Source organism: Palaemon carinicauda, chromosome 38 (assembly GCF_036898095.1).
Source record: "Palaemon carinicauda isolate YSFRI2023 chromosome 38, ASM3689809v2, whole genome shotgun sequence".
Taxonomy (NCBI): domain Eukaryota; kingdom Metazoa; phylum Arthropoda; class Malacostraca; order Decapoda; family Palaemonidae; genus Palaemon; species Palaemon carinicauda.
Genome location: NC_090762.1, coordinates 5,516,219 through 5,529,815, shown reverse-complemented (window position 1 = coordinate 5,529,815; position 13,597 = coordinate 5,516,219). Strand labels below are relative to the sequence as shown.

The 13,597-nt window shown below is 42.6% G+C and overlaps 1 protein-coding gene across 1 annotated transcript in view; it reads right to left on the bottom strand.

The window, feature by feature from the left end:
- LOC137630044 (cilia- and flagella-associated protein 44-like) overlaps window positions 1-13,597 on the bottom strand; it is a 167,625-nt gene that overhangs the window by 128,908 nt on the left and 25,120 nt on the right. The window contains exon 5 of the mRNA XM_068361535.1: window positions 4,619-4,763. Coding sequence (XP_068217636.1) covers window positions 4,619-4,763 — 145 coding nt within the window. The remainder of the gene's footprint in view (window positions 1-4,618; window positions 4,764-13,597) is intronic.

The following is a 13,597-nucleotide window of genomic DNA, read 5'->3' as shown; positions in this document are numbered from 1 at the left end:
GTTTAATCACCTCTACTATATTATCATATAAGATGTTATAGAATACAGTGGAACCTCTACATACGAATGTCCTAACATACAAATTTTCCAACATCCGAAGTATAATGCGACTAAATTTCTGTCTCGACACCCGAAGTGTTGCTCCAACATATGAGATAAACAATACGCGTGTGCGTGGAATTTTCTCGAAAGCATCAACCGTGGTTTGTTGTTGACGCCGCTAGAGCGTCACCTTGATCAGTCCTCTCATCTCATGCGCATCGTGTGGTTATTCTCTATTCGCTCAGTTATTAACAGTGTTTTTTATCTTCCTTTTTCACGTGCTGTTTTCAGTGTTTCTAATCATGGGTCCTAAAAAGCTTAGTTTCGGTTCAGGAAGTAGTAGTAGTGGTGAGAAAAGGAAGAAGTCAATGCTTTCATTAGAACTAAAGCAAGAAATAATAGAAAAGCATGAGCGAGGTGTATGTGTTAGCGATCTGGCTAAACAATATGGCCGGAATATGTCTACGATCTCGACAATCATAAAACAGAAGGCAGCTATTAAAGCAGTGAAACCTTCGAAGGGGATCACGATTATTTCCAAACGTCGCAGCCCTACCCTTGAAGAGATGGAACGCCTTTTATTAATTTGGATCAAGGACAAGGAGATTGTTGGCGATGCGATCACTGAAACGATCATTTGTGAGAAGGCCAGCGCTATCTACAGTGACTTGAAGGCGGCGGGCTCTGGGGGTGACACGGGGGAGAGTTCAGCCGATCCTACGATGGAGGAATTCAAGGCGTCTCGAGGTTGGTTCGAGAAATTTAGAGACGGACCAGGATTCATTCAGTTGTTCGGCATGAAGAAGCTTCGAGTTCGGACACCAAGGCTGCTAAAGACTTTGTTAAAAAGTTTGAAAGCATCGTGGCAGAGGAAGGCTACGTAGAGCAGCAGGTGTTCAACTGTGATGAAACCGGTCTTTTTGGAAAAAGATGCCTAGTCGAACGTACATTACCACCGAAGAGAAGAAAATGCCTGGACATAAGCCAATGAAGGATCGGTTGACTCTTGCGCTTTGTGCCAACGCCAGCGGGGACTGCAAAATTAAGCCTTTATCAGTTTACCATTCCAGAAACCCTAGGGCATTTAAAGCACATAGAATTAATAAAGACCTGCTACATGTTCCATGGCATTCTAATTCTAAGGCTTAGGTTACTAGGCATATCTTTGTGGAATGGGTGAACGTAGTTTTCGGACCTGCTGTCAAGAAGTACCTTCATGAGGGGAATTTGCCTTTGAAGTGCTTGCTTTGTTTGGACAATGCACCCGCTCACCCCCCCCACCCCCCAGTACTCGAAGATGATATCATCGACGAATACAAATTCATCAGTGTTGTATCTTCCACCGAATACCACCCCTATCCTCCAGCCCATGGACCAGCAAGTCATCTCTAATTTTAGGAAGCTCTACACCAAGCACTTATTTAAGCAGTGCTTTAATGTCACGCAAAGCACCAACTTAACTTTGCGTGAATTTTGGAAGAGCCACTTTAATATCGTGCACTGCTTAAAGATCATAGATCAGGCTTGGGAGGGAGTAACTCGTCGGACCCTGAATTCAGCTTGGAAGAAGCTTTGGCTTGATGCTGTTGCTCACAGAGATTTCAAATGTTTTGGCCCCGAGAATGAACCTGTGGTTGCCGCCAAGGAAGACGCCAGAGAGATTGTATCCCTTGGCAAGTCCATGGGTCTGGAGGTGGATGAAGATGACATCACCGAACTCGTCAATGAGCATCATGAAGAGCTCACCACCGAGGAACTCAAGGAGCTGCAAGCCATGCAGCATGATGAGTTCTAAGCGCAGTTGAGTGAGTCGGAGGAGACCGAGGAAGTAGGCTAAATCTTAGGTACGGCGGAAATAAGACAGATGTTGGCATGTCATCAACACGTGGTTGATTTCATCGACAAGCATCACCCACAGAAACTTCAGGTTTGCCGTGTAGTTGCGCAGTTTGATGATGTTTGTTTAACTCATTTTAGAAAAATCCTCAAAAGCCGTACCAGGCAACTTTCACTCGATAGTTTCTTTAAAAAATCTCAACTAAAACGGTCTAGTGATCATGATGAAAAGAAAGAAAGTGAAGCAAAGAAAAGAAAGACCGAATCGAGTGAAAGTGATGAAAATTAAAAATAAGAAAAGAAAAAAAATGTAAAAAAAAAATATAAAATTATAAAAATGAAAAAAAAAAAAATAAGCTCAGTCAAGTTAAAGTTCATTAAGTGTAAGTTAGTGTAAGTTATCGTACAAAGTCGCCGTCCCTACCTCCTCGCTGATCTTCCATCTCCTCCTGCATAGCAGTCCCTACACCTGCGCTGGCCTGTCGCTAAGGTAAAGTGTTACATAAAAACCCCTTTTTTATTTATTATTTCTTTATTATTATTCTTTTTTTAGATATTTATGTATTATTATATTGTATTAATGTTATGTGTAATTATGTGTAGCCAATTACTGTATTAAGGAGTTATTATGGGTTTTTTGGCTGAGGAACGAATTAAACAAATTACCGTGTATTCTTATGGGAATATTTGCTCCAACATACGATCGTTTCAACATACGAAGCAGTTTCTGGAACGAATTAAGATCGTATGTAGAGGTATCACTGTATTAGGAACAGTACCACGGTTGATTCTCCTGTTAGTAAAAATTCAGGATCTTATAATAATGCAATTTTATTTTCTTCCCCCTATTAACATACATACATACATATACCAAAGGCACTTCCCCCAATTTTGGGGGGTAGCCGACAACAACAAGAAACAAAACAAAAAAGGGGACCTCTACTCTCTACGTTCCTCCAGCCTAACCAGGGACTCAGCCGAGTTCAGCTGGTACTGCTAGGGTGCCACAGCCCAACCTCCCACATTTCCACCACAGATGAAGCTTCATACTGCTGAGTCCCCTACTGCTGCTATTAAGATATTTCAAATAATTTTTGGACTTCAGGAACTTCCCCTAAGTCTTGGAAAATATCGATCATAGTTCTTATTATAAAACCATTAAAGGATTCGTACCTCTCTAAAATTTAAAGGCCAATTGCTCTAACTACAAGTAGTTGCGTTAGTAAAATTTATGTTAGAATGATCAATGCCCAACTAGTGTGGTATTTGGACTCTTAAGAACTTTTTATCTAACCCAGTTTGGTTTTAGGAAAAATAGAAATACCAATGCCCCTTTGATGTTCCTCACTCAAGAGGTCCAGAATGCCTTTGCCATACAAAATCAGACAATCGCAGTGTTCTTTGACCTAGAAAAGGCCTATGATACTACCTGGCGAGGGGGTATCCTTAAGCAACTAGTTGACTGGGGTATTATAGGTAAGAGGTTTTATTGTATTTAACCATTTTACCCACAGGCTATCTGGAACTTTCCAGCCCTTAACCCCCAGGGGTTATTTTTTTTCAAGCACATTTTGCAGTATATATTTTTTAAATTGCTCTAACAGCCGTAATTTTAATCATAGAGAGGTCAGGTTGGTCTCATTCTCTTGGAAAATGCCTGAAGTTTCTCAAAAAATTATCAAAATTATGAAAAAAAATGTAAATAGCAGTTTTTTGCAAGGACGTACCGGTACGTCCATGGGGGTAAAGGGATATGTTTTGTGAAACGTACCAGTACATCCTTTGGGGGTAAAAGGGCTAAGATTCATTGTCAGATAAATACCTAAAAGGGACACTTGGCTCTCTTGTTTCATCAGCTTACCCTCAAGAAGAAGGATTGGTTCAGGAATAAGTATGTTGAATACCGTTGGGTAGAACAGAAAACTGTCTCACAATTCCAGTCATCAGTAAACACTGCATATCCTTAGATTTCTTTCATCGATACCCGTCAAACAGACTGTCCTCCAGAGAATTTATTTGATATGAAAGAAAAATTAAAAGATGAAAACAGCCAGATGAAGTAAGTTAGCACTGTCTGGCGGCTGATGTTGAAGTGAAGGTTGCTACACCTGTCAGGTCACTCGGGTGGGTCCCCTACCTGCCACCTAAAAGGCAACTATATTTGCCTCCTTAAAAGTTGAAATGGTCATTCATGCTTCGCTGAAGTCATACTTCTACTAACGAAAGGTTTATATTCATACACGAACAATCATATTTTTTTTCCTCTCCTCATATCTGATTACTTACTGTCTATGGTCTTTGATAAATTTTTCATAAGAATTAACATGTACCATTATGTATGCCTGCTACCAAAATAAAAAAGCATACAAAACTTGAAAACAAACAAGCAAACAGAACCCAAAACTGCAATTTATAAATATTCTAATAAAATCATTAAAAAAAGAATTGCGACAACAGTAGAGGAAGAAGTTTATCTGTAAACATATACAGATAGATAGGAAGAATTGTTCTTAAAATAAAAGATAGACAGACAAACTGAGAGATACAAAGACATAATAAATTATACCTATACATATATAATCCTTTACAAAACCAAAACACTATTTTATCTGGCAATACATTGAATTGAACGTAAGGTCTATATGAGCCTGAGAAAGGTATTAAACAGGAGAATAAGTTTGATGTGGACCTCTGTAATCTTACGTCCAACATGAATTAAATGTAACAGGATGAAACTGACCTATTGTATATAAATGTGACCCATACAACTGGAGGTCCGTCACAGGTCCCTGATGGCAAGGGCGGCAGCCACCACCGCCTAACCACACCCGCAGTTCTCCATCTACACCTACAACTACCCATCCTCCACCCACTCCAAGGGCAAACTGTTAAAAGAGAAAGTGGATTTTAATGAATAAAAAAACTTTTGTCAACAGCATGGGTTTTCTACTTAGATAATACAATCTCATCTCTTGCATTATGGTTTCTCATTTCTATCTTCAAACTGATATTAGTTAATTGAGTTAAGCTAATATTAATTTTTACCACATGGTCCATGCTGCACAGTGTTATAATAGTTATTGGGGAACCAGCGGAACTAATCCGCTAGGTGGCTCTGTGGTGAAGGAAGACACTAATGTTGGGTGGCAGGCTTGACAACCAATGCTTTATCAGAGGTGTAAGAACGTTTTTTTTTTTTTTTCTCGGTTGGGGATGCTATAGTTTAAAAAGGCACTGCTGACAGTGGGAGTCTTGGGGGCCTCCACCAAATTATTTTTATACAGGGAAAGACATTTACATGAGATTTCCTGGCATCTGACAGCAGACTGTACCAAGAACAAAATAATGTTTTTTAGAAGATTTATATGACCATTACAATTTGTACACAAAAACTATCCTGTAGGCCTACTTGACAAATTTACCAAAAACCTACTGACGATATTAATTCTTTGATATAAATTCATTCCAATAACGATCAAGTCAGGGCTTTCAGTTTTCTAAAAAATTATATTTTCATGATAAAATAAATTTTTGAATATACTTACCCGGTGAATATATAAATAGCTGACATCTCCGACGGCGCGACAGATTCCAAAAAACTCGCGAGCGATCGCCATGAAGGTTGCGGGTGTGCCCACCAGCGCCGACTATCGGCCAGATACCGCATATACTTCTCAACCAAACCAGTTCTTCTCAGTCCGTAGGGTCTCTATCGGGGAGGAAGGGAGGGCCTTTAATATTATATATTCACCGGGTAAGTATATTCAAAAATTTATTTTATAATGAAAATATCATTTTTAAATATTAAACTTAGCCGGTGAGTATATAAATAGCTGATTCACACCCATGGTGGTGGGTAGAGACCAGTATTAAAACAATAAAGGCGTATATGCTTAAGAGTTTTTGACAAATATTTCATAAAAACAAACTTAAGTATAGGTACCTGGTAAGGAAGCTGACTCTGATGATTACTCAGCCTCATTAGTCCGCTTTTCTCACGAAGCCCAGCCATCCTCTCAGGATGCTGAAAGACTCCCAGGAGCTGCTATATCCAGGGCGAACACCCCTATAACAGGACCTCATCAATACCCTTAATCTGAGCGCTCTCAAGAAACAACATTTTGACCACCCGCCAAATCAAAAAGATTGCGAAAGACTTCTTAGTCTTCTGTACAACCCAAAAAAAGATTAAAAATTTCAAGAGTAAATTAAAAGGATATTGGGATTAAGGGAATGTAGTGGTAGGACCCTCACCCACTACTGCACTCGCTGCTACGAATGGACCCAGTGTGTAGCAGTCCTCATAAAGAGTCTGGACGTCTTTCAAGTAAAATAAAGCGAACACCGACTTGCTCCTCCAAAAGGTCGCGTCCATAATACTTTGAAGGGATCTATTTTGCTTAAATGCCACCGAAGTCGCTATCGCTCTAACTTCGTGAGCCTTGACCTTAAGCAAACTACGATCCTTCTCACTTAAATGAGAATGTGCCTCCCGAATTAAAAGTCTAATAAAGTAAGATAACGCATTCTTAGACATGGGCAACGAGGACTTTTTAACGGAGCACCATAAAGCCTCTGAACAACCTCGTATCGGTTTAGTTCTAGATAAGTAAAACTTAAGAGCTCTAACGGGGCACAGCACTCTTTCAATTTCATTACCTACGATCTCAGAAAGACTAGGTATTTCAAAAGATTTAGGCCAAGGACGAGACAGAAGTTCATTCTTGGCCAAAAAACCAAGCTGAAGAGAACATATTGCTTTATTTGTTGAGAAGCCGATGTTCTTACTAAAAGCATGGATCTCACTGACCCTTTTAGCCGAAGCCAAGCTCACCAAAAAAAGTGTCTTGAGGGTAAGATCCTTCAGGGAGGCTGAATTTAAAGGCTCAAACCTGTCTGACATTAGGAACTGTAGGACCACGTCCAAGTTCCAAGCAGGAGTTGAAATACGACGCTCCTTAGAGGTCTCGAAAGACTTAAGGAGGTCTTGGAGATCTTTGTTATTCGAAAGATCCAAGCCTCTATGCCTGAAAACAGAAGCTAACATGCTTCTGTAGCCTTTAATGGTGGATGCAGAGAGGGAGCGACCGTTTCTCAGATATAGCAGAAAATCCGCAATATGCGCTACAGAGGTACTGGAGGAGGAAGTACAGGAGGACTTGCATCAATCTCTAAATACCCCCCACTTCGACTGGTAGATCTTGATGGTAGAGGATCTTCTAGCCCTCGCGATCGCTCTAGCTGCCTCCTTCGAAAATCCTCGAGCTTTTGAGAGTCTTTCGATAGTCTGAAGGCAGTCAGACGAAGCGCGGGGAGGCTTTGATGAAGTCTCTTTACGTGAGGCTGTCGTAAGAGATCCATCCGCAAAGGCAGACTCCTTGGAACGTCTACCAGCCATAGAAGTACCTCTGTGAACCACTCTCTCGCGGGCCAGAGGGGAGCAACCAACGTCAACCTGGTCCCTTCGTGAGAGGCGAACTTCTGCAACACCTTGTTGAGGATCTTGAAAGGTGGAAAGGCATAAACGTCCAGGTGAGACCAGTCCAACAGAAAGGCATCTATGTGGGCCGCCTCTGGATCTGGGACTGGAGAGCAATAAGTCGGGAGCCTTTTTGTCAGCGAGGTCGCAAAGAGATCGATGGTGGGTTGACCCCAAGTCATCCAAAGACTCTTGCACACATCCTTGTGGAGTGTCCACTCCATAGGGATCACCAGACCTCTTCGACTGAGACAGTCCGCCAAGACGTTTAACTTCCCTTGGACAAACCTCGTCAAAAGCGAGATGTTTCGATCTTTTGACCAAATGAGGAGGTCCCTTGCAATGATGAAAAGAGCGTGGGAGTGAGTGCCTCCTTGCTTCGAGATGTAAGCCAAGGCCGTGGTATTGTCTGCATTCACTTCTACCACCTTGTTTCGAAGCAGACTCTCAAAACTCCTCAGTGCTAAATGGACTGCTAACAGCTCCTTGCAGTTGATGTGAAGGCTCCTCTGGTCTGCGGCCCAAAGACCCGAGCATTCCAGACTGTCCAGAGTCGCCCCCCAACCCAAATCCGATGCGTCTGAAAATAACACATGGTTTGGGTTCTTGACTGCCAGAGACAGACCTTCCCGAAGTCTTATATTGCTGTCCCACCAAGCCAGGCAAGTCTTGACTGGATCGGAGATCGGAATCGAGACCGCCTCCAAAGTTTTCTCCTTGTTCCAATGGAAGTCTAGGTGGAACTGGAGAGGGCGTAGGTGAAGTCTCCCTAGAGAGATAAACTGTTCCAGAGATGAAAACGTCCCTAGGAGGCTCATCCAGCTTCTCACAGAGCAACGGTTTTTCTCTAGCACGAGACGGACTTTGAGCAAAGCCTGCTCAATCCTGTTGGCAGACGGAAAAGCCCGAAAAACTAGACTCTGTATCTCCGTCCCCAAATAGAGAATCGTTTGGGAGGGAGTCAGCTGTGACTTCTCCATGTTCACCAAGAGGCCCAACTCCTTCGCAAGATCCAAAGTCCACTGTAGGTCCTGCAGACAGCGATGACGGGACGACGCTCTGAGTAACCAGTCGTCCAAGTACAGGGAGGCTCTGATCCCCGACAAATGTAGGAACTTTGCTATATTTCTCATGAGCCTCGTAAAAACAAGAGGAGCAGGACTGAGGCCGAAGCACAGTGCTCGGAACTGATACACCACATTCCTATACACAAACCTCAGATAAGGTTGAGAGTCTGGATGTATCGGAATGTGGAAGTACGCATCCTGCAAGTCAAGAGAGACCATCCAGTTGCCCTCTCTGACTGCTGCCAAAACGGATTTGGTGGTCTCCATCGTAAACTTTGTTTTTACAACAAATACGTTGAGAGCACTGACATCCAGCACTGGCCTCCAACCTCCTGTGTTCTTCGGAACCAGGAAGAGACGGTTGTAAAAACCTGGGGATTGAAGGTCCGAGACTTTCACCACCGCCCCCTTCTCTAACAACAGAGACACCTGAAGATGCAATGCCTGTCTCTTCGTCTCCTCTCGATACCTGGGAGAGAGGTCTATCAGATCTTTTACTAGAGGAGGTCTTCGTACAAAAGGAATTTTGTAACCCTCCTTCAGCAACAAAACAGACTCCCGGTCTGCACCCCTCTTCTCCCAGGCCTGCCAGAAGTTGGTCAATCTGGCACCTACTGCTGTCTGAGGACGTGGGCAGTCAGACTCTGCCACGGGAGGATTTAGATCCTCTCTTCTTGCCCCGCTTACTATCGGCACGAGAGCCTCCCTTACTGGGAGCTCTGCCTGAAAAGGCGGGATAAACCTTGTCGCTGGAGTTTCAAATTTAGGTCTGTTGACATAAGAAGATGAAGGTACAGCCTTACGAGCAGACGTGGCCATTAAATCATGAGTGTCCTTCTGTACAAGAGACGCTGCAATATCTCTAATAAGCTGCTGTGGGAACAAGGCAGAAGACAATGGCGCAAAGAGAAGTTCTGTCCTTTGACAAGGAGTGACACCTGCAGACAGAAAAGAACAAAGAGTCTCTCTCTTCTTAAGAACCCCTGCTGTGAAAGTAGCAGCAAGTTCATTAGAGCCATCTCTAATTGCCTTGTCCATGCACGACATAATCTGAACAGAGACATCACGGTCTGCTGACGAGACCTTCCTACTCAAGGCTCCCAGAGACTAATCCAAAAAATTGAAAACCTGAAAGGCACGATAAATTCCTTTGAGGAGATGATCTAGATCTGAAGAGGACCAGCAAACTTTCGAGCGTCTCATGGCCAGACGACGAGGAGATTCTACAAGGCTTGAGAAGTCTCCCTGGGCAGAGGCAGGCACCCCCAAGCTGAGAACTTCTCCCGTGTCATACCAGACGCTCGCACTTGAAGCCAATTTGAAAGGGGGGAAAGCAAAAGCGGACTTCCCCAAATTCCTCCTGGTCATTAACCAGGCGCCCAACAAACGCAAAGCTCTCTTAGAAGAGCGAGAGAGCACTAACTTCGTGAACGACGAAGTCGAAGAAGCTAGGCCCAGCGTGAACTCAGATGGAGGCGAACGAGGAGCAGCAGAAACAAAATGATCAGGAAACAGGTCCTTAAAGATAAGCATGATCTTCTTAAAATCAAGGGAGGGCTGAGCAACCCTAGGGTCCTTTCCATCCGAAAGAGTCCCCAAAGGAACATCAGCAGGAAGGGGATCAACGACTTCCTCATCCGAAGGAACTTCATCCAACAACGGCAAAGTCTCGCGATACGGAGAGACATGCCGAGGAGGCAACGCTTAACAGGCTATGTCAACATGCGACGGAGCCGCAGCAACAGCTGAGGTAACGATGTCACGCCAAGGCTGCAAAGACTGAAAGTCTTGAGACTGACAAACAACAACAGACTGTGTCGACTGACGTTCGACATCACGTCGGGACTGCACTGACTGCAGGGTTTGAGTTTGAAAAACAACACCCGACCGCGGTGACTGACGTTCAACGTCACGTCGGGGCAACGGAGTCGGCCGACGAACGTCACTTCGAGACTGCGGCGACAGTTGCTGAACGTCACCTTGAGTCTGCGGCAAAAGAGGTTCCACGTCACGTAACTGACGTGAATGACGAGGAACACGATCAGAGTCGCGTTTAACAGCACCGATAACGTTAGCGCTAACATCATAATGACGAGACAAAACTCGCTTAGGCGGTTGAAGACCAGAGTCACGCTTGTCGGACTGGCGAACCGCAAGCAAAGGTTCTTTGCGAACCTGTTCATGCTCATAAACCTCCATTAAAGATGAAAGTTTCAACTGCATGACCTGTAGGACACTCCACTTCGGGTCAACGGGAGTCGGAACGGGCCGTGACGTCGGCAACGTCTGTGCATGCAAATCATCGCACCGAACGAGACCCTCGGACTCCGTGTCACGCTTACGCTTAACAGGCGAACAGCCATCCGATGACTGAAAATGGTCAGAGCTGCCCCAATGGCTACAGCCAGGACGCTGGACCTGTCCTAAAGGGACTGATTTGCGCTTTAAGGGTCTAGAAACCTTACGCCAAGGTTTCTTATGCAGCAAATCGTCAAAAGACGAGGAGAACTTAGTCTCCCCCGTCTCATGGTAAGGACGTTCTTGATGAGAAACGTCTGATACCTTAGAGGGAACGTCTGTACGTCAGTTTACACCTCTCGCTCCCTTAAGTCCTACGACGACATTCCTTCTCCCTGGTGCAGGGGAGCCTGAAAGAGGTCTCGGACTAGGGGAGCGACAAGCACGAACAGACGAACCCTCGGTCGCAACACTAAACACATTTTGCGCACTTTACACTTTACCACTTTGACTTTCCACTTTACCACTTTGACTCTTTAACAGCTTAACATCGGACATAAGCTGGTTCCTGTCCGAGGCTAAGGTTTCGACCTTCTCACCCAACGCTTGAATAGCTAAAAACATATCACACATTGAAGGTTCATGAGTGCCAATAGAGGGTTCAGAAACTACCACTACAGGGGAAGGATTAGGTTCAGGGGCATGGGAGGAGGAAAATTCTAAAGATCTAGACGAGCTTCTCCTCACCCTATCTCTTTCGAGTTTCCGAGTATATTTTTCATACTCTAACCACTCGAACTCCGATAAAACCACACACTCCTCACACCGATCTCCTAATTGGCAGGATTTACCCCGGCAATTAGCACAAACAGTTTGAGGGTCGATAGAAGCTTTCGGAAGACGTTTGCTACAATCTTTCGCACATTTGCGATATACAGGAGAAGGGTCAGCCATTATGAAAATCCAGAGAAAATACAAAGGAAAGCAAAAATCATCAACAAAAAACAAAAAAGGGGTTTCAAGAGTTTTATTGAAGGAACAAACCAACACAGCGAAAGCCAATAAAACCAAAACAAAGTACTTCACCAATTCGGTAGAAAACTCGAGGTCTAGAGCGAGCGGAACCAATGTTGTCGGTGACACCGACAGAGAAGAACTGGTTTGGTTGAGAAGTATATGCGGTATCTGGCCGATAGTCGGCGCTGGTGGGCACACCCGCAACCTTCATGGCGATCGCTCGCGAGTTTTTTGGAATCTGTCGGGCCGTCGGAGACGTCAGCTATTTATATATTCACCGGCTAAGTTTAATATTTAAAAACAATGTTTTTCTTATGATTTATATCTATCATTTTTTTCAGTTCCAATTTTATCTTTATATTTTCAACAGCTTTTACATTTTTAATTTCGACTAATTTCTGGTTTACAGAAGACAATTATCCCATTTTTTTATTAATAATCATCTTATTTGTCTTCAGTTTTAAACTATGATGAGATGGCATGAAGATAAAAATCACACAAACAGGAGTACTCCATAGACATATGATACATTGGTAATAAAAAATTAAGGTTAATAAAATGCCTATATATATATATATATATATATATATATATATATATATATATATATATATATATATATATATATATATATATATATATATATATATATATATACCTGTATATATATGTGTGAGTATATATATATATATATATATATATATATATATATATATATATATATATATATATATATATATATATATATATATATATATATATATATATATATATATATATACACATATATATATATATATATATATATATATATATATATATATATATATATATATTTGGGCTCAGCCATGTCATCCTGATGGAAGGTTCCTTTAGGCAGCTTTCTAAGGGATATTTGGCTACAGTGATACTCCCAGAGAATTGACCACAGGTCTCCAGAATTCTAACTCCTGGCGCAAGTATCCTTAAAATAACTATTAAGAATATCGCATAATATCAGGGAACGTATTTCTTGATACAACACATGGCAATCTTCACCCCGAATAGAGTTTTCGCTCTGAAGGGGAAGAGTGGCGAATTTGAAGGGGAGTTGTTATCAAGGTTACCCGTTGGATCCCCTCCCGGTACCACCCAGGCGAACTATTCCTTTTGTAGTAGCGAATTAAGCGCTGTGTATCTCCCAACTGCTCTTGGTTTTGTTACTATTTCAAGGATTATTACTATGCAATCTCCAGCATCTTCATCCTCTAGAAAGTTGAGTATTTAATCTTTCCTGGGTATAATTTTTGGCTCCCTTCTCACAGTTAAATTAGCATAATTTAGATGTGTTTAGTGGGGCAGAGCCATCACCGGAGGCGGCTATTTTGGACCGCTGTCGCACGCTATAAATGCTTTATTTCGTTAGTAGTACGACGTCCCCGGTATTTATCTTTAATAAATTATAGCTATTTAGGCAAATTATAATAGTGAAGATAAGATTACTCATGTAATATTTCCTCTTCTGTTAAACGTTTCGATAGTATACGATAAGGCCTCGGTGACGTAGCGTAGCCGAGATCCCGACTCGAGTTAGGCTAGCCTAATGCGTTTTAGTATACTTTAGTAACGTTATCCCGGTTTATCCTTTTGTATCGTTTTATTAATTCAATTGGAGATAGCACATCTCCTAGAATTACTAACATAATTCGATACTCGTCTCTTTTAGAGATTTAAGGATAAACCCTTCCTTCCCTCTGAGTGCCGCCATTAGGCGGCAACACTATCTTTGGTCTGGCCATAGAGTAGTATACTCCAGCTTGACTGAGACAGTGTTTCTGTCTATCCTCTTTGCCGGTGAGTATCCCGGCTTTGAATTACGACAGTAACTCAGAGTATTCAGTCTTGTTGTCGGCAACTCTACCAATGGGGGATTAGTCAT